Source organism: Canis lupus, chromosome 33, assembly GCF_003254725.2.
Source record: "Canis lupus dingo isolate Sandy chromosome 33, ASM325472v2, whole genome shotgun sequence".
In the NCBI taxonomy this organism is placed as follows: Eukaryota; Metazoa; Chordata; class Mammalia; order Carnivora; family Canidae; genus Canis; species Canis lupus.
Genome location: NC_064275.1, coordinates 13,605,296 through 13,626,159, shown reverse-complemented (window position 1 = coordinate 13,626,159; position 20,864 = coordinate 13,605,296). Strand labels below are relative to the sequence as shown.

The 20,864-nt window shown below is 36.7% G+C and overlaps 1 protein-coding gene and 1 long non-coding RNA gene across 2 annotated transcripts in view; one reads left to right on the top strand and one right to left on the bottom strand.

Moving 5' to 3' along the window:
- IFT57 (intraflagellar transport 57) overlaps positions 1 to 11,409 on the top strand; it is a 53,426-nt gene extending 42,017 nt beyond the window's left edge. The window contains exons 7-11 of the mRNA XM_025478334.3: positions 5,731 to 5,802; positions 6,726 to 6,857; positions 8,202 to 8,264; positions 10,136 to 10,202; positions 11,215 to 11,409. Of these exons, the coding sequence (XP_025334119.1) occupies positions 5,731 to 5,802; positions 6,726 to 6,857; positions 8,202 to 8,264; positions 10,136 to 10,202; positions 11,215 to 11,393 (513 nt within the window). The 3' untranslated portion in view covers positions 11,394 to 11,409. The remainder of the gene's footprint in view (positions 1 to 5,730; positions 5,803 to 6,725; positions 6,858 to 8,201; positions 8,265 to 10,135; positions 10,203 to 11,214) is intronic.
- The window catches only part of LOC112678913 (uncharacterized), a 164,731-nt gene that overhangs the window by 83,390 nt on the left and 60,477 nt on the right, over positions 1 to 20,864 (bottom strand). The window contains exon 4 of the long non-coding RNA XR_007407906.1: positions 9,070 to 9,159. This is a non-coding gene — a long non-coding RNA (uncharacterized LOC112678913). The remainder of the gene's footprint in view (positions 1 to 9,069; positions 9,160 to 20,864) is intronic.

Here is a 20,864-nt window from a genome sequence, read left to right as displayed (position 1 = left end):
AGGGGTGAAACAGAGGCCTAATGAGAAAAATATGGTGAGACCCCTTAAATGCAGGAAGCCCGTAAAAACTACCTCATAAATATCATCATCTAAAATACAACTGCAAAAACAGAACATTAAATTAAAATTCTATTGGTAATTACTCATAACACAATTGAGGAAGAACCTGTAAGAATAGAGGGAAAAGGGAGGTTAGATGGCAGAAGTAACATTTTTGTGATGGAGAGCAATTCAAAATACATCTGAGCCTTGGGGCCCTGCTCCTGCTCCATCAGGCTAGAGCAAAGGTGCTACTACATCCATGGACCATGAGGCTCAGTTGTGCTCTGGCATGGACTTTTCCTGAGCCCATGAAAAAATATCCCAGGATACACCAAGGTGCCTTCCTTAGCTTTGTTCTAAGAGTCCTTTGGCACCCTGCCTCTCTATGGGGGGAAGCTCAAACTTGGGGGGAAAACTGAGAGTTTGACATTTTACAAGTCGTAAATTAGTGAAACATATACACAGATAAAATTTCCATTTGCCATCCCTAGCTCATGTTTCCATCTCTCTCTCTACAGCAGTTTCAGAGAGGAGCTTGAAGCATTGAGTTGGAGATCCAGACAAAATAACCAAATGTCTGTGCATATGCAAAGGAAATCATTTCAAGGGTTGTGCTGTTGAAGTCAAACCCAGAGATCCATGTATTCTTGCTGGTCACCTTAACGGCTGCAGCTCGATCTCCTACATTTTGATTTTGTGGTATGCTGTGACTCACCATCTGTAGACATGTCATTGCAATTCTCTGGTTTTTTATAAAAGGAGAGATCTTATTTGGCACTAAAGAATTTGGAGTGGGGAATAGGTTATGGTTACAACAGTACCTTTGCTGTCTACCTCAAAAGTGACAGAATTATAAAAGATTTTGTATGAAAGGATTTTTAAAAATTGAAAATCTAAAGAAGTAATATACTGCACCATTATTAGTCTTTTCATTTCCTCAGAGAGAGGAAATGTGCTGGATTAGTGAAAAACTCAACTTCAATAGAGAGGAAAAATGAGCTTAATGAACGCAGAGCACTTTGGAACAGGTGACCAGTAAACTCCAGAGGCCCATATGGTCTCACTTCATATAAAAGAAAAAAAAATGGGTTTACCTTAGATACTCTTCAGTAGTTCATTTTATCATAAAGAAAAGTAGTGTATAGTATGTGGAAAATGTACTGGTTTGGAGTGCTTTCCATTTTTCAGACATGAAACTCTGGAAAGGTCATTTAACCTACCTGATTCTTGGTTTTTCTCCTATATAATATGTATGGATAGTCCGTTTTTCTGTATCAAAAACAAGCCCAAATCACAGTGGCTTATAATAATAATAACAACACATTTACTCTCACTCAAGATACATGTCTGCTGATGGTGCAGCAGCGATGGCTCTACTGCAGTGTCCCATATTTCTTATTCCCAGACCAAGGCTGAAAGGATCACCCCTGTGCTGGGCATGTCTATTGTCATGGCTGAAAGAAAGGGCAAAGGGGCTGAGGGATGCCTCTTACAGCATCTGCACAGTCCTGGCATAGGCCATGCCCACCACTATTCCACTGGCCAAAGAGAATCCCATGGCCAAGGCCAGCATCCATGGACCAGGAAAGTATATACTCCTCCCCAACCAGCCTGCAAATCGCATAACCCTCTTACAGAGAAGGGGAGAAGTGAAAAAGAAGAGAGGAGAGATCTAGTTAGCATTCCAAACCTTTGTGAGCCTCAAAAAGGAAAGGTTGTAACCTAACGGAGTCTCTACCAATGTAAGGATTGCTAGCATTGTTGGACAGACTGTTTTACTTTGGGGATAAAGTCCTTACATACCATTAAAACCCATTGCTTCTTCATTCTTACCACAAACTTCTGTAAACTTTTTAACCATTTCAGTTACAGTTTTTTAAGAGTTCCATATCTTGCCTTTTTCATGTTTTTAAAATGTTACAAGTATGATCACTTATATTTTCTGCTGTAACTGTATTAAACCCCTTTCAAGAACTACTTGGGCATCCAGAGGATTTTTTACTTTTTTTTCCCTGATGATTAAAGTGATAGTTAAAAATTCTCTTGTAGGAAATTTGGAGAATTTTGGAAGGATAAAGAAGACATTTTAAACATCAGCATTCAAATTCCTTAATATACACCTAGACCTACAAATACTAATCTTTACTAAATTGGACACTTAATAGTATATTCTTTGGGGAATGTTTTTCCACTTTACTATATGATGTTTGTGTGCATTTTTGCCAAGTAAATTTTTTTTAATCTAACATTTTGATATGCAGTACATATATAATCATGAAGCCCAATAATAAAACAAACACTCATGAGCCCACGACTCAACTTAAGAACTAGATTCTTACATGCCCTTGAAGTTACCTGTGTAACTCTCCTCTGCTCCTCTGCTGCTTTTTCCCTCCCATGGGTAACCCCTCTCCTCAAGTTTGTATGCTATATATTGTCATTAGCTGCTGCTTCCTCTTTTTCCTCTACCTCTTCTTCCTCTTCCTCTTCCTTTTCCTTTTCCTTTTTTTTTTTTTTTTTTGCAGTGTTTTCACGTATGTGTCTATCTCCAAACAGTGTATCTTTGTGTCTGTCTCCAAATAATGTATTGTGGAGCTTTGCTTCATTTTGAGCATTATAAAAATGGTATCATACTGCATTATGTTTAGTGGTGAAATGGATATCACAAAATTAGTTTAAACTTTACTGTTAAATATTTAAAGAGTTAAATATTTAGAGAGCTGTTTTACAAAGAACTTGTACATTCATCTTCGTGTGTATCCCCAGGTATTTCTTTGGGAATAATTTCTAGAGGTGAAATTGCTGGGTTAAAAGGTTAGAACAGTTTTGAGGCTTTTTTAAAATAACTGTACATCAGGAAATGTGTCCATCTAGATTTTAATAAATATTCAGAATTATGTGGCAGATAATTATAAATCATTTCTAGCTTTCGACTTTACTTATTTTTTTTTAAGATTTTATTTATTTATTCATGAGAGACAGAGAGAGAGGCAGAGACACAGGCAGAGGGAGAAGCAGGCTCCACACAGGGAGCCCGACGTGGAACTCGATCCCGGGTCTCCAGGATTACACCCTGGGCTGCAGGCGGCGCCAAACCGCTGCACCACCAGGGCTACCCTAGCTTTCCACTTTAAAAAGCAATAAGAATGCACAAATATGTCCCAGTGGTTTATTGCATTTAAAAGCCCCAAACTAAATTCCTCAATATTTCTGACTCCCTGAAATCTATTCTGTTCTTGTCACACTGTGATATTACTAATATCTTAGTTCCTAAGGCTAGAAACCTTAAAGACACCTTCTCTCTACTACCCCACTTCCATTTCAGCCACCCCACATTTGCCCTTAGTCCTCAGGTCCTGCTGGTTCTATCTCTGCGATGTCCCTTCAATCCATCCCTTCCCTTTCATTCTCACAGGCACTGCTCTACTGTGAACCCTGCTCATGTATTACGTGGCCCATTACAGAGCCTTTTAACTGGTTGCCTACCCACCTTCAGTCTCTTGCCTTTCTAATCCTTCCTTGCCTTCTAGTCCTTTCCTCTGTTACTTTCTCAAAACACAAATATATCTTAAAACTGAAACCAAAAATCTTTAATAGCTCTCCATTTGTCCATGTAATAAAATCCATGGTCCTCAGTTAAACTCCCAATCTAACTTAATCTACCTCTCCAACTTTGCTTCCTCATGATTCATCCTCCCCACCCCAGCCCACCCCACCCAAGAACTTTGTGTTTATATTCTAGCCAGCCTGGGCTACTTGTTCCCTATATATTTTCCTGTTTTTCCTTGTTCTTGTTACTCCCTCAGCCTAAAATACCCTTCCTCTCCCACTCCTTTCCAGCCTGTTGAAATGCTACTCATGCTTCAAGCTTCCACTGAAATGCCAGCTCCTCCATGGAGTTTAACATCAATGTAAGTTATCATAGTTATACATAGATGAGTCAGGCATGTTTGCTTCTGTTGAAATATTTTGTCAGAACTTGAAAAAAAGAGTTTTTACATTTGCTGGGTAGAAAATAATGCTGAATAGAAAAAGCAGAACACAGACCATATTAAACAGATCAATTACTATAAATTATGTATATAAAGTAAATGTATGTATATATGTATATGCTTCTACATGTGTATATCTACAGACACAGAGACTGTAGAAATACACTTGTTATTTATTAAGCTTATGAAATTATTTTGGGAACCAGGTAGGATGAGTACTTTTTTGGAAAAATTACTAATATAATGATACTTCTCAGGTTCATTTTCTTCCATAAGGATGCTTGCTTGGGCTTAAACAGGTTTCCATTTTGAGGCTGAACCATATATGGTCCAGTTGCAGCAGCCAGCCAGCCGCCTCTCCTCCCCGGTCCAGTGTTGACCGACTGAGTTGGAGAGGCCGGTTTCCTTTGCCAATCTGTCTAGTCATAGTCACGGGTGATGAACAGTCCCCTCAACTGTAAAATGAAAACGTTGCACCAGATGACTGTTAAATGGATGAGTAGATGATCTTTAAGGTCCTTCTCAGCTCTCATTCTGAGATATTTTTTGCTCATGAGACAGAAAAATGCTAAAGGACAAAGTGCTGATTTGTTCTCTGCTCTAGCACCTTCACTGGTGTCAAGTAGCCAATTGCTCCTTTTATTAACTCTGAACTGCCAAAATATATCCTGTGGGAATTAATGCATTTAGCTTCTGATCCAGGTGCACCACTACCTGTGTGGCTTTGGGTGTGCCCCTTTCTGTCACTGGGCCTCTTTTTGCTTATCTGTAAAATGATAAAGGTGAGGCTAGAAGCTCTTTAAGGTTCTTTAATATATTGTAATTTGATAATTGGTATGTGTGAAGTACCCAAGGATTTTCCCTCCTGTAATCAATAGCTCATGTTTCAAAGTTAAGAAATCAGTAGAATAGGACAATTCCCAATATATTTTTCTCTTCATAGAATAGTATAGATAGTAAAGCAGAGCGTCACGGTATGCAAACAGATAGGTATAATTGAGGATTATCCTGGTTCCATCACTTCAACTTACCATAATATTTTCTGTCATCATGTATATGTCTCCAGTCTTAAAATTGTTAACTTTAATAATGTAAACCAAAAAAATTTGAGGATATCTTTTTCAGAAATTAAAATGTTGGCATAGGTTTCAAATATCCACACTGATTTGAGTTAGCCTACTAGTAATACGATTTATCTTAAAATATCTGAACTTTAATAATCATTATAGATTTCTTTTTTTCTTCTTTTTAAGAGAATTCTTCCTGAAGAAGAGGGCCTCATTTTAATTTTCAGAGGACAAACTAATACTTGATATATGATACTTGATTCCAGAGTTGCTTCTGGCAATTGTTACTATTTAAACAAGTATTTCTTTTCTAGTAATTAGATTTTTTTTTTCATTTTGATGGGTAGTCATAAATATTAACCACCAGCAGTGCAGGAAATAATTTATATTCAAATTGTCAGACATCGCTCTGTGAACACATAAAATAATTTACATTTATTTAGAACCTTTTATCCTAAAGTGCTCTACATATATTTCTTTATAATCTGATTGCAAGCTATATATAGTACTTTCCTACCTGAAATAGGACAGCAACCAAAGTAGTTAAAATAAAGGATACAGCTTCAAAAAAGTAGAGGAAAGAAGGAAATGTATATTTTACTTGTTCCTCTATGCTTTTATGCCTATAGGATTGGAGAATCCATGTTGACCAAATGCACCAACACAAAAGTGGAATAGAATCTGCTCTAAAGGAGACCAAGGTATGTGAATTACTTCAGGTGGATCAATGTACATTTACTCATCTATTGAACACCTGTTAAAGGAGAACATGAAAGAAAAAAATGAGACAGTCCTTGCTTTTGAGGAGCTTACAGATTGAATGTACCATATTAAATTTCAACAGCTCTAACACTTAACTAACTAAAGAAAGATAATTTTATATCAAAGCAGTATAATATATATCTGATATAGAGAGAGACACATATCTCTAATATGTATATATTTTACAATTATACAATATGTGTACAAATTATACAATTATCTATATAAAACATGTATACTGTATAATATATATACTATATACATACAGTTATACTATATGCAAATATATATATATATTAGAGAAACATTGCATCATTCTTTCCTTCTGAATCCCAAGGGATAATAGAGCATCAGGCCAGCATGCTTAGAACCTACAACTTCCCCAGGCTTGCTGCTCTGCCAGAAATAAGGACTTTTTGGAGGATGCCACAAGGAAGCAAAGGTGGAAAGAGAAGTTATGGGTCCCAGGCTAGAGCTAGAAATTTAATGACTTACCTCCAACTGGAACATTCTAGTCATCTTTGAACTGTGCTACAAGAAAGTCGTGTTATTCTGTTACCTACTTTGATTGCAAACTTTATATAAAAGTAAATTCCACTCACGTACAATTTAGATATGCATAAGGACTAATGAATTGACTAACACTTCCAGGTGCTTTTTTATTTTAACATTCTGCCAAGTGTGACTAAAATATTTCTCATTACAGACTTCTTTTGCTATTGAAAATTTCAAGCTATCTTCTTTTTCACAAGTGGTTGGGAATTTGTGGGATGGATTGAAGGAAATTTAGCCCATTTTGTACTATTTTTGAAAAATGTATTTGTGAGTTCTTTTATCTACTAAAATCCTATGGAATTTCTAGGGATTTTTGGATAAACTTCATAATGAAATTAGTAGAACTCTGGAAAAGATCGGCAGCCGAGAAAAGTACATCAACAACCAGCTTGAGCATTTGGTTCAAGAATATCGTGCAGCCCAAGCCCAACTGAGTGAGGTAACTTAGGAATGATATTCAGGGATTTATTTCAGTTAATGACCTTAATTCCCAAACTTGACACAGCACTTTTCATTTGAGAATCATGAAATGCTTCTCCCAAACAGCAACACATGGATACTCTGCCCACTTTAGGAAGCCACGTGAGGCAGTAGAACTTGTCATCTCCATGTTACATGCAATAGAAATTATCTCCTAGAAGTCTTTAAATGCATTTCTTCTTTTGATTTAAATAAATGAAGACATGTATTGTTGGGGAACATTGCTTAGAACAGGAACAGAGTGTCAGGACACCTGGTTTTGTTTCTTAGTCTGCCGTTAATTTACCCTGTGAGTAGGAGGAAAAAGAATAGTATGCATTTACATGTGTCAGAGGGAAAAGACATCATTGCCTTAATGGCTTACAGCCACATAATAAAGAATATGAAAGCAAGACACGTTCAGAGACAAGCAGTTTAATTAATTTAATGAGCAAATTTTTTAATCCTTTCAAGGTTTTAGAATTTCAACCAAAAAAATAAAACCTTCAGCCTTTGGAAGCAGTGGTTCTTTGTACCCCAGTAGGGATCTAAAGGCTTTCCTTGGGAGTTATGCCCCCTCTTTCCTGATGTTGAGGAAGGCTAGTAAGAACACTTAGAAATGCTAGTTGAAGAGTTTTTTATTTTTCTTTCAGTAAATAAGGTTAGAAGAAGGGAAAAAATGGAAATCAACTTAAGATACTTCTGTACTTTCAGAAGTTCTCAAAGACCAAACAGAAAACAATCTTCACTGTTTTATTATGTTATTTATTTAACAAATTATTCCCTCATATACATATATACTCATGGATGTTTTTACTTTCAAAATGCTGTAAAAAGTCTGATTAAAACCACTGTCAAACACTGATACTAAATAATTGTTAGATTAGTTCCCAAGAACATATTCCGTACTGTCATACCATTTGTTAATCCTTATTAATTGCTCATCCTGATGCTCTGTTATGATTGATTTTTTGAACTGGTTTTCTCTGCATAGCATGCAAATTACATCGACCAAGAGCTGCTCTCCTAAACTGTGTAGGAATAGCTGAGGACAGTTTTTATTGTGAACCATGCCCGTGTGAGTTACACAGTCAGTATATGAAGGTTAAGGTAGTTTATCATTTTATAGTGCCTTAGTTTAAATACATCGCGCCTATTAGGGACATAAAAAAGCTACAGTTAAATGTCACTTTCACAAATGTATTCACAAATGGGGGGGGCTGTCATAAAATGATATGCAGAAATCGCAAACACAAAGAGGTCACATTTAAGTAATCTGCTTCTGTTGTGAATTTGTCATTAAACAAAATGTTTTCTCCCTTAGGCACGGGAGCGATACCAGCAGGGTAATGGCGGAGTAACGGAAAGGACCAAGCTCCTGTCTGAGGTGCACACCACGCTCTCGCCCTCTCCTCACCCTCAGCTGCACCCTGGCCCCAGCCATGCAGAGTCATTGTGGTTTAATACTGCTCCAACCGGGCGCTCTTTATTTCAGCAACTGCTTCCCGTGGCTCTGAGTCCTTTTCTTTAGGAGAAAATCCCTAGTTTTCTTATCAATGAATCAATTATGTATTTATATACTTCTTATTCCCATAAAATGCCTGAAGTTGTTTTATTAAATTCAACATAGAACCTGTTGATAATATTAGCACATTTATAACCTTCCTTAATCTTTTTAAAAGCAGAGTAGTCATGATTAATACATAGAAGAGTAGGTAAAGCACTGGCTTAAATGTCTTATAATTAATTTTAATGTTAGTCTGTAAGATATAAGATCTGTTTTTAGTGATTGCTGCTGATGTATGTGATCCTAAGTATTTCTGTCTACAAACTGGAAGTGGCTATCCTTCTGAGAACTTCTGAAATATTTGCATATATTGTTGCATTGATTTTCATCATCACACAAAGGGGTACAATCTAATATATATTCCAATTTTTTACTGAAGGGCCGGGAGAAAAAAAATTCTTACAAGGTCAATAGCCAATGTACAAGAGTGTCTTTGGTTATAATCCAGTGTAATTGTCACAGACATTTTCAATATAATAGAATTAAGCTTCTTTTATAGAGATTATTTGAGGCATAAATAGTTATTTTAGAATACTAAAAGTGTAACTTTAGAAATATTTAGACTCTAATCCTGTGGTGCTTCTAGGCAAATAGAACATTATGTAGAAGTAAAGTGCTCACTTACGTTAGGTAAATTAACACTTGAAGGGAGTCCAGGGACCCATTTAGTTCTTTTGGAGGAGGTAGTTATCCCCAGTTGTAACATTGCAGGTGCCTAAAAAAAAATTAATTTGCTTTACTTGGATGAGCACTTTATTCCCAAGGAAGTTTTTACTCACCAGTATGATAAAAATAAAGCCTAGTAAGTTACAATAATTATGGCTTAGTTCTAGGTCATATAATTTTTTAAAAAAACTTTTAAAGCTAATATTCTAGGTTGGAATTTTACTAATAGAGGCTATAGTAGTATAATTTTGAATATGACGTAGAATACAGCTAAGAGCCAATATGACAGCACAATATGCCTCTTGGAGTTCACGGTTTGGATAGAGCAGTTGGAATATTTTTATATACAGCCATATGGTATAAACGTTATTTTTAGCATCCTATACAGGAAAAGATGGCATCTTCTCTTATAAAACTATAATATTAAGAAAGATACCTACTAAGCCTTAGAAATCCAAAATCTTCTCAGAATGTATATACTGTTTTAATTAATAACTCATTATTAAAGACTGGCAAGGTTGGGATGCCTGGATGGCTCAGTCCATTGAGTGTCTGACTTGATTTCAGCTCAGGTCATGATCTTAAGGTTGTGAGACAGAGCTCCAAGTCAGGCGTGGAGATTCTCTCACTCTCCCTCTGCCCCTCTCTATCCCACCCCACCTCCCTGCTCTCTTTTTCTCTCTAAAAAGAAAAAAAAAAAAAAGGATTGGCATGGTAGATGCTAGGAGATAACTACAAGGTTTGCATGTCTGATGCCTAAAACAACAACTTAGATCAGTTTTTATTGTCATGTGACAACCTGAAAACATCATTTGGTGAAGTTTAATGTTAGGAGCACTCTCAGAAGATAAAAAGCTTTGTCTCTCTGTCTCTTTTATTATTCAAATTATGTCCAGAACACTCCTAATATGTTTATGTCCCTTTATGGATGTATTAGATCTATATTTTTTTAATATACCATTCAATAATTTTGAAAGCTTATTAAAATCTAGAGCTCATGAAAAAAAATTTTTTTTCAATTAAAGGTGACAGAAGAACTAGAAAAGGTAAAGCAAGAAATGGAAGAAAAAGGCAGCAGCATGACTGATGGTGGTGAGTACACACCCATCCTAAGGGGAAAACTAGTGAGAGTATTTCTTAAGAAATCTATTTAACAAAGTGCTATTATAAACAAGGAATCTGCTTTTTAAAATGAATTTGAGGAGAGGTAGGAAAGTGGTGCAAAATGATGTCTGATAATCCATGTACTATTTTCCTTATCAATCAGCTGAGACGAGTCCTACTTTTTTTTTTTTTTTTTTACCCTTATTTAGGATTTTTTGATTTGGACTGCATTGATTCAGAGATAGAGTAGGAAATACTTAAATATATACTTTGTTATTCAAATTTTTAAAAAATGATATTTTCTGTTTTCATCAAATGAGCTTCATTATTCCATTTTATGTGCAGAAGAGCACTAAGTGTGTGCCCCAATGGCACGAAGGCAGCGATGGGACGACCTTTGTTTTTTTCCTCTCCCTGCAGTGGACCTGACTGGGCAGAGGGGTCAAATAGAGAAGAATTAATAACCCTCTAGTATTCATGGTCCGTTGTGAGCTACTTACTTTGACATGGCCTTGGGTGATTGCCTAAGGCCCTTCTGTGTTCTAGAAAGATTTTCCAGAGTTCTGATGATACATACTGAATGCTCCTTCAAAAGGGAACATATAGAGGTTTTGCAGTATGTTTAAATGAGCCCATTATCTATATCTTGCAGGTAATTTTTTCTTCCTTTTTTTCCCATCATGTCCCCTTCCTTCAGACAAATATTCTAGCCCACAAAAGTTATTAAAGACATCCTTAAATATCCCTTTAGCTAGCAGCTCTTCCCTGAGAAAAGGAAAGAAATTCAACCTCATTACATCAAACTCTGCATCATTTCCCATCCTAAAAATCTCAGGTGTTTAAAATACCACAGCAAAATTGTGTGAATGTCAGTGTGTTGTTGGCTGTGTTTTTAACCCTATTTTTGGCTTAAGACAAAGTGAGGAAAATGTCATGCAATTCTGTAATACACTGATACTCCAAATGAACATTTTTATTGCATCTTATTTTCATTCTGCAGCTCCCTTGGTAAAGATTAAACAGAGCTTAACAAAGCTGAAGCAAGAAACCGTTCAGATGGACATCAGAATTGGTGTTGTGGAACACACATTACTCCAATCAAAACTCAAGGAGAAGTCCAACATGACTAGGGACATGCATGCAACAATCATTCCAGAATCTTCAGTAGGCTCTTATTAAAACATACTGATTTTCATGCTTTTGATTAGTTGTTTTTTTATATCAAAGTGTATTTCATGTCACATAGATTTCAAAACACAATTATACCTCCTAAAGCATGTTCAGTGGGTATTTTTTTACATATATATGCATACATATTGTATCATGGTGATTATGGATAGTTAAAGCCTTTAAATTGAATATAATATTTAATAAAGTAATTAAAAATTCTCACTTTCAAAGAAGCTTTCACCTATCATTACAGATGTTAAAACCCCCACCTGGTGGCATATTTTTCTTATTGTTCTTGTGTAAGTCAGTGTTCATGACCCATGCTGTCTGTAGGGGCTGCTGTTGCTGTCACCACATGGACCTTTGCACCAGCCTGGCTCCTTCAGTTTGGTCCACCTCTGCAGTGATCTCAAGTGCTTCTGTGCCCAGAGGCAGCTAATGAGGGATGAGGATCCTTTTAAGAATCCGAATTACCCTTGCCTCAGCTTTATTACCTAGAATTATATTTCTTTAGAAAAAATATGAAAAACTCTAGTGTCTTTACTAACATTTGAAGTTTATTAACTATTGTATTTCATGACTAAAATTTTATTTTTTTCTCTAAGGCCACCAAATAAATAAATAAATAAATAAATAAATAAACAAACAAACAAACATTTCAGTCATGTTTGACTCTGTAGTGACAAAAAAGGCACATACATGTCTCAGTTCTATTTTTTTCTGTTGTATCGGCTGTACTGAAGAATCATTTTGCAGCACAACAGGAGACAGCAAGACAAGTGAAGATCAGCTTCCCAGTGCTGATAATCTTTACTTACACATCTTACTGAACAACCTTCTAGTCTGGGACTTTTTTTTTTTTTTAAAGATTTTATTTATTTATTCATGATAGACACACACACACACACACACACACACACACAGAGGCAGAGACACAGGCAGAGGGAGAAGCAGGCGGCTCCATGCTGGGAGCCAGACGGGACTCGATCCCGGGACTCCAGGATTACACTCTGGGCCAAAGGCAGGCGTTGAACCACTGAGCCACCCAAGGATCCCCTAGTCTGGGACTTTAAACTGGTGAAATAAGCAATATTAGAGTGACCAGACTTAAACACTGGGGGAGACTGGTAAGGAGAGCACAAACCAGAAGATAGCCCACATTTATGCTTTAAAAAGAAGAAAAAAGGGGTGCCTAGGTGGCTCAGCCAGTTAAGCATCTGCCTTCAGCTCAGAACTCTGGGATCGAGCCCCAAGTCGAGTTCCCTGCTCAATGGAGAGTCTGCTTCTACCACTGCCTCTGCCCCTCCTCCCACTCATGCACTCGTTGCTCTCTCTCAAGTAAAATCTTTAAAAAGAAGAAGAAAAAGAAATCTAGTAGTAGCTTTTTTTTTATTTTTTTTTTTATTTTTATTTATTTATGATAGTCACAGAGAGAGAGAGAGAGAGGTAGAGACACAGGCAGAGGGAGAAGCAGGCTCCATGCACCGGGAGCCCAACATGGGATTCGATCCGGGGTCTCCAGGATCACGCCCTGGGCCAAAGGCAGGCGCCAAACCGCTGCACCACCCAGGGATCCCTAGTAGTAGCTTTTTATGAGAATACTATATATACATAGGACAACAAAAATAATAAAATCCCTTTCTCAAATTTTATCCTAATATTTTCTCCCCCCAATTTTTTGCCTTAGTCTTTCCTTTGTAGATGACACACACACACACACACACACACACACACACACAAATTTTTTCCCTCCTTTATACTCTTCTTGAGTTTAAGCTCAGATAAAATCAGTATGCATAAACTATTCTGTGGCTCAAGAGGATGACAATAAATGCAATGGCAAACAAGTCATTTCATTTAGTTTGGGATAATAGTTTGAAAAAAATCCAATATTTTCTTTCCTTTATTTTATGTCCATTGATTGGGGCCTAGAAGAGGGAAACCCAAACTTGGGTCCCACAAGCGAACACTGATTCTCTTGGAACTTACTTGCATAGGTGTTGTCATGGCCGCACAGTTTTTTTTTTTTTTTTTTAATTTTTTTTTAATTTTCATTTATTTATGATAGTCACAGAGAAAGAGAGAGAGAGGCAAAGACACAGGCAGAGGGAGAAGCAGGCTCCATGCACCAGGAGCCGGATGTGGGATTCGATCCTGGGTCTCCAGGATCACGCCCTGGGCCAAAGACAGGCGCTAAACCGCTGCGCCACCCAGGGATCCCGGCCGCACAGTTTTTTGATGAATTCCATCAATGCAGAGAATCCTTCTAAATAAATCAGAGCTTTCCATAAAATGTACTTTTGCTCAGAAGCAAAGTACACTCTTTACTTTGTGGAAACATGCACTAATCTAACAACTCTTCTAGAGAGTAGTATGGGCAACCTATTTTTATTTTCTTCTCTGAAGTAATCAATTTACTCAGTTTGGGCTTGGTACCCCTCTTCTCTGTTTCCACAGAACACTGAATACCTCTAATACAGAATATATTGCATTGTAATTATCTATTTTCTTCTACCCTCTTTCATAGACTAAGCTGCTTGAGAATAGGGAAAAAGTTTTTTTCATCTCCATATTTCTAGCCAAGTACCTAGCACACAGAGCATGAGTTTCTAAGAGGATGTTTGGATGACTGGCATTACCCAGTTCCAGAATGTCTCATAGTTCCTATTCTTCAGCATGGTGGACTTAATGACTTCAAGTTCGAGTTTTGACACAGTTTCGAGACAGTAATTGTAAATTATGTTTTTCCCCCTGTGGTATTGCTTTGGAATTGGAAGCATCAGTATGGGCACACGGTTCTTCAATATATTCAGATTAATAGAAATAAACATATAGAAATACATGCATACATATGTGCACGTATTTACTATTTCTGTCCTCTAAGAGGGCCTAGAGCAGTGACACCTCAGGGACAGTGAGAATGCCTCACACTCAGATCTTGGTTTTTAAATCTTCTACTTAAAAACAAAAAAACAGGTTTCTTAGGAGAATGATTCCTGGGCTGGGACAGGGAAAGCACAATATGAGCCGGAATATCTTGTTCCGCCAGAAAGCGAAGAAGTACTCAAAGAATGATGGGAAACTCGTTAAAGGACACAGACTGAGGGACGTCCCAACCAGCCAATCTGGAACAATTGAACATTAAAATAAATAATGATAGTAATGAATTATAACCTACAGAATAAAACAAGAAACCATGAGTCCATACAGGTAGAAATTGTTAAAATTAATGAAGGAACCCTCACTTTAAAAAATGGAGTCAGGGATCCCTGGGTGGCGCAGCAGTTTGGCGCCTGCCTTTGGCCCAGGGCGCGATCCTGGAGACCCGGGATCGAATCCCACGTCGGGCTCCCGGTGCCTGGAGCCTGCTTCTCCCTCTGCCTATGTCTCTTGTCTCTGCCTCTCTCTCTCTCTCTCTCTCTCTGTGACTATCATAAATAAATTAAAAAAAAAAAAATGGAGTCAGAAAGCCCTGAGGGGGAGCTCTCATGCACAAACCACTTGTTGCAGCCTGCATAACCAGCAGAGAGAAGGAAGATAAGAATTATCTTGACAAGGAAAGACATTTTTCACATAGGAATTTCATTTTCTGCTTTTAAGAAAAAAAAGGAAGATTCCCTTCTTGCCCCAGCAACAAAGCACTAACCATCACTCGCAGCCAATGAGAAACTGCCACAACCTTCAACTCTTGCTCTTCTCCCGTGAACTTCTATAAAAAACAACCCTCCCCAATTTCCTCCTAAAACCTAGTAAAAGCTAACTTTCCTTTTGTCTCTTCAGACTTGACTATGGTTCACAATAGCTTGCCTGTCCCATATTGCAATTCCTCTGCTATTTCTAAATAAACTCATCTTGCTAGTAAAAATAACTTAGTATTTTATTTTTAATGTTGACAAAATAAGTGAATCAATGGACGAAGAGAGAGGTCTTCCTTACAATAGAATGACAGCTAATGTAAAAAGAATATTGCATTTAGAAATTGCCATCTGGCAATTAACCATAGTAGTAATTGTTTGGGGCAAGAGTCATCAAAAGATATATGAAAGGATTTCAATCCAAAATGGAACCGGAGGCTATGAAATGGGGACTCCCATCCATGTAGCTCTCAGAACAGAATTTGAGAACTGAGAGACTGATTTTTCATAAATGCCTGATTTATAGAAGACCAAGATTTATTCCTCTGAATAAACTCAATTTCCAGTAATTCAAGTTTGCCTCAGTTTACTTCTTTATTTAGGTTGACAAATGCTAAAACCACTAGGTGAAAATTTAATGAAAATCTGAATATTTACATCGTCTCAAACTAAGTAAACTATTCCATGAAGAGAAAAAAATGATTACAGAAGAAAAACCTGGCAGACACTTTAAATGATCAAGAGTTAACGTCACTAGTAATGGAACAAATAGACATCATGTGTCTCCTGAGAAGGCAAACATCTATGGGGTTCCTTCTGAAAGTGCATAATTTGAATCTATCATGAGGAAACATCAGACGAATCCAGTAGAGGGGCATTGTACAAAATGGCCTATATTCTGCAAAAATGGTAAGAGCATGAAAAACAAGAAACAGTGAGGAACTCCTCCAAATTAGAGACTAAGGAGACAATCACATGCAACAAGTGATTCCAGTTTGGATCCTGGAGCAAGAAAGACTTTTTGTTGTTGTTAGAAAAGGACATTATTGAGACAGGTAAAATTTGAATAAATTCTGTAGACTGAATAATAGTATTAATGTTAATTTTTAAACTATTTATACTATAGTTATATAGAGGAATATCCTTGTTTTTACCAATACACATGAGTATTTGGAGGAGTATCCTATCAGTAACTTGCTCTCAAATGATTTGGGGGAGAAATATGTGAATGTGTATGTGTTTGTATATTTACATATATGTAAAGAGAATAATGATAATAAAATTTGGTGAATTGTTAATATTTTGGAAATCTGAAGGAAGGTCATGTAGAAATCCATTGTATTTTTTTAAGGAGGTGCAGCTTTTTTTATTGCAGTATAATTAACATATAGTGTTACATTAGTTATAGGTATACAATATAATGATTCAGTGGTTCTATACATTACTCAGTGCTAATCAAAATAAGTGTACTCTTAATCCCGTTTATGTATTTCACCCAGCCCTTCTCTCTGCCTCTCCACTGGCAAATACCAGTTTGTTCTCTATATTTGAGAGTATGTTCTTTAGTTTGTCTCCTATTTTCTGTGCTTGGTTTTTTGTTGTTTCTCAAATTCCACATATGAGTGAAATCCTAGGTATTTGTCTTTCCTACCTGACTTATTTCATTTAGCATGATACCCTCTAGGTCCATCCATATTGCTGCAAACAACAAGATCTCATTCATTTTTATGGCTGAGTAATATTCCAAAGTTATATACATATATATATATATATATATATATATATATATATATATATATCACATCTTCTTTGTCCAGTCATCTATCTGTGGATACTTGGATTGCTTCCATATCTTGCCTATTATAAATACTGCTGCAATAAACATAAACGTGCACAATCTTTTTAAATTAATGTCTTTGTATTCTTTGGGAAAATACCCAGTGCTAGAATTACTGGATCATGTGGTAATTCAATTTTTTTTACTTTTTGAGGAACCTCTGTACTGTTCTGCACAGTGGCTGTACCAATTTACATTCTCACCAACAGTGCACAAGTGTTCTTTTTTTCTCCGTATCCTCACTAATACTTGTTATTTCATATGTTTTTTATTTTAGCCATTCTGACAGGTTGAAGGTGGTATCTCATTTTCATTTCTTTGGTGATTAGTGATGTTGAACATCTTTTCATGTATCTGTTGGTCATCTGTATGTCTTCTCTGGAAAAATATCTAATCAGGTCCTCTGCCCACTTTTAGGGCTTTTTTTTGGTATTGAATTATTTAAGTTCTTTATATATTTTGGATATTAACCCTTTTCCATTATATTTTTTACTAATTATTCTGTAACACTGAAATTATCTCAAAATACAAAGTTTAAGAAATGATGGTTCTTGGAAATTATATGCTCTAAATAGAAGTCATCCTCCCTCTGAATCAAACAGGAAATCAACTTGTTCAAATAATATGACCTCCTCAATAAAATTATATGACCCACTGAACACATCTTCTATTCTTATAATCATCGATTCATTGACCAAATAGGAACAAAATTTCTAACAATTCTAAAGGAGGTTTTTTTCTACTGCCCTCTAGCTTATCTAGGTCAGCAAAACCATGAGTTCAAGATTCATTTTTTTGAGGATTTCTCATCTCTCCATTGTGAATCTGCAAATAGTGAATATAGTTCCTTATTTTTTTTTTTTTTTTTTTTTTACAAATATGTAATCACAGATTCCTTCCATCCAAGACCACACTCAGAGAATATAGATTTAGGTTTAGGAATGCACATGTGAAAATCAGTGTACAAATTTGAGATTATTTTCAACCTTTTATTAGAACCAGGGATCTGTGGAGGAAGATGAGGAGACATGTGTCACTCTGGTTCATAACTCTCCTGCATGGATAATTAACATGCATGCAATGCTCTTTGTCCGTAGACTTTGAGGATTTGGGAGACTTTGTAGAGAACCTAGGATGACATGGCCAAATGCTTCTCTTCTTAAAACTCTTTCTTCTATGCCTGCCAAAAAGGCTTTTTATTTTTCCTTTAAGGCAGTCTTTAATAATAATGTAATTATAGTAGTTAGAATGCACTGCCCTATTTTGTGGTCAAATAGCAACCACTGTCATAGCTTTACCTTTTCCAAAACTTAGTGTGCCTAACAACACAGGCATAAATCCTAAAACTTTATATTTTAGAAGGAGAAATAGCATTTTAAAGAGTGAAAACAAGTTTTCATTCACTAGTCTTTTTTTTTTGACAAGACTTTTTTAAAATATAGGAGAGGAAGACAAGAACCATGCTCATCTAAATGTGTCCTAAATAACAGTTCTCAAGTGTTAGATTTACATAATTGTGTGTATTTGATACAGACATGCAAAATTCAAGCTTGTGATTCGCTGATTGATCATCAGTGCCTTATTTCATCCCTCCACAAAGCGTGGACCCCTCCACAAAGCATGGACCCCTCCACAAAGTGTGGACCCCTCCATACTTTGTCCTTGTACTGCTAAGTACTACAAGGACACTTTCCAGCTCACCATCAGGCAGTGCCCTAGAACCCATCACCTTTCTTTCCCATCCCCCACTTGAGATGCTATGGCATAGGCTTAAAGCTCCTGTGCATAGCCCCTTCTCTGTGGGTCAGCAGTTCTCAACTAGTTACCATTTTCTTACCCTGAAAAACATTCTCCAGGCTAGCAACATCTGAAGTTCCTACCTCTGCTTGGACATCAAAATCAAATAGGTGACTTTAACAATAACATGACAATTTCCCAGCCCTCTAACCCCTCAATTCTTACTTGATAGTTCTTGGGTGTGACTGAGAAGTCAGAAATACCAAAAAGCTGCTCAGATGACCCTGATGCAGCTAATCAAAGAATCACTTTGGGAAGTTACCACTCTAGAATCCCTGCCTACCACCAAACAGATAAAGCACCTTGATCAGAAGAGCTCTTTAAAAAGATCTCAACTAGTGTTTCTTAAAGTTTGGCCTGTGGTTGTGATTCCAAGTCTGCTAGTAAGTTTCTGCATGACGTTTAGGGCATCACTTATCCTCAGTGTCAATATTTCTTTTTCTGGAAAGTTAGGAGTAGGACTAGAATATTCTGAATTCTTCTCATTCTAAAATTGCATGATTTAAAATCTTTAGCAGGCTCTCCTACACTATTTAAATAATTTGCAATGGTGTACCAGTTCCTAAGAGTTGATTGTCAGATATTTAGAAACTTTGAGAGCACTTGTTAAACTGTTGGTCGCTTTAAGCTGGCACATAATGGGAGTATTTATACCATGGAAATAGGAAAACACTAAAAATTAGGGCTTTAAGAAAACAAAAACAAAACAAAAAGTCAGTTAACCAGCACACCACTGATAAGAAGTATTATTATGTTCTGTAGAGCAGAACCAAATGCAGCAAATATATAACAGAATGTTTCACCATATTTTAAGGTAGATTATTATAGTACTAATTGAATTAGATCAGATTTGCAAATTGTTCTAAAAAATCATTAAGTCTCCATAAAGCCACTCAGTGTGTCAAATGTGCATCCCCTGTACCATTTTATTGATGTAACTTTACTGCCTTTCTAACTAAACCCAGTTCCTTTTACTGCCTCTCAAATCAATAGGCTAAAGCAGCCCAAGCATCTTCCCTCACGATAGATTCAAAGATCATCATGCTTGTACAACTGAAAAAATGTAGAATGCACAACTAGTCCAATTACTTGCTATAAAAAAAACAACTAATTCAGTTCACTGCATCATTGATCCATTTAATTGTATAGCAGCTTCCTATTGATAACAGGAAATGTCCCTGACTCAACCATGCTGAAACTGAAACTGGCCAGTTTTCCACAACCATAAATTTCAATAATGAGTCTATATAATACACAGGGACTAAAAACCGTAGCCAGAGTTTATTACATTTTTCTTACTTTTTCTGACATATTTCCCTTGAATATGACCCAATTTCTCTTACGCTTCCTGGGCTTCGTTAGTCATTAAATGTTAGCCTATACTCATGCTCATGACTGGATATTTTATTTCAGATAGAGATTGTGACAGATTTTAAACTCCCTGTTCATTTGACTCTTGGAAACCATCCAGCAATCCACGAGCTTTATAGAAGTTGCTGCTGATTTAGAAGTACCATCTTCATTCATATTTCTGACCTCTTGGTTTAGGCAGACGCCATTTAGTACACTTATGTAGTACAAATACAGCAAAAATGTAATGGATAACTACTATATTTTGAGCACAGTAGTAGGTGCTGAAGGAAATAAATAATCAGATATAATCTCTCCCTTCAAGAGCTCAGAGTCTAACAGCAAAGACATGTGCCTTAATTAAAACATTATAATGGTTTCATAATAGAGAAATAAACTGAAGAGTAATGAGTTGGGTGAACAAGTTATTCTGACTCAGAGGAAATAGAAAAGAATTCCTAGAGTCGGTCCTTGATGGATGAGTAAGATTCTGGTAGCAAAGAAAAACAGGAATGGCCACTCCAGGCAGAGGGAAAGATACGAAGTCATTGGAGTGGAGAGAGGCATTAAGGGATCAGATGGTGGAGAGGAAGAAATTGAGGTAAACTGGGAGGATAAAACAGAAGATCAAATGGAAGATTGTGAATGCCAAGATAAGGAGTCAAGAAGGAGAGGTGGTAAATCAGACATAATACAATAAAATATAATAGCGGACTCAGATACAGTAGAACACAGCTGAGGAGACATGAATCCACTGGGAGGAAAGGATGTTCCAGGCAGGTCTTTCAGAATTTTGCAAAATGGAAAGAGGAGAGGCAGCATTCCAGAAAGAGGGACTAACATGAGCAAAAGGCACAGATA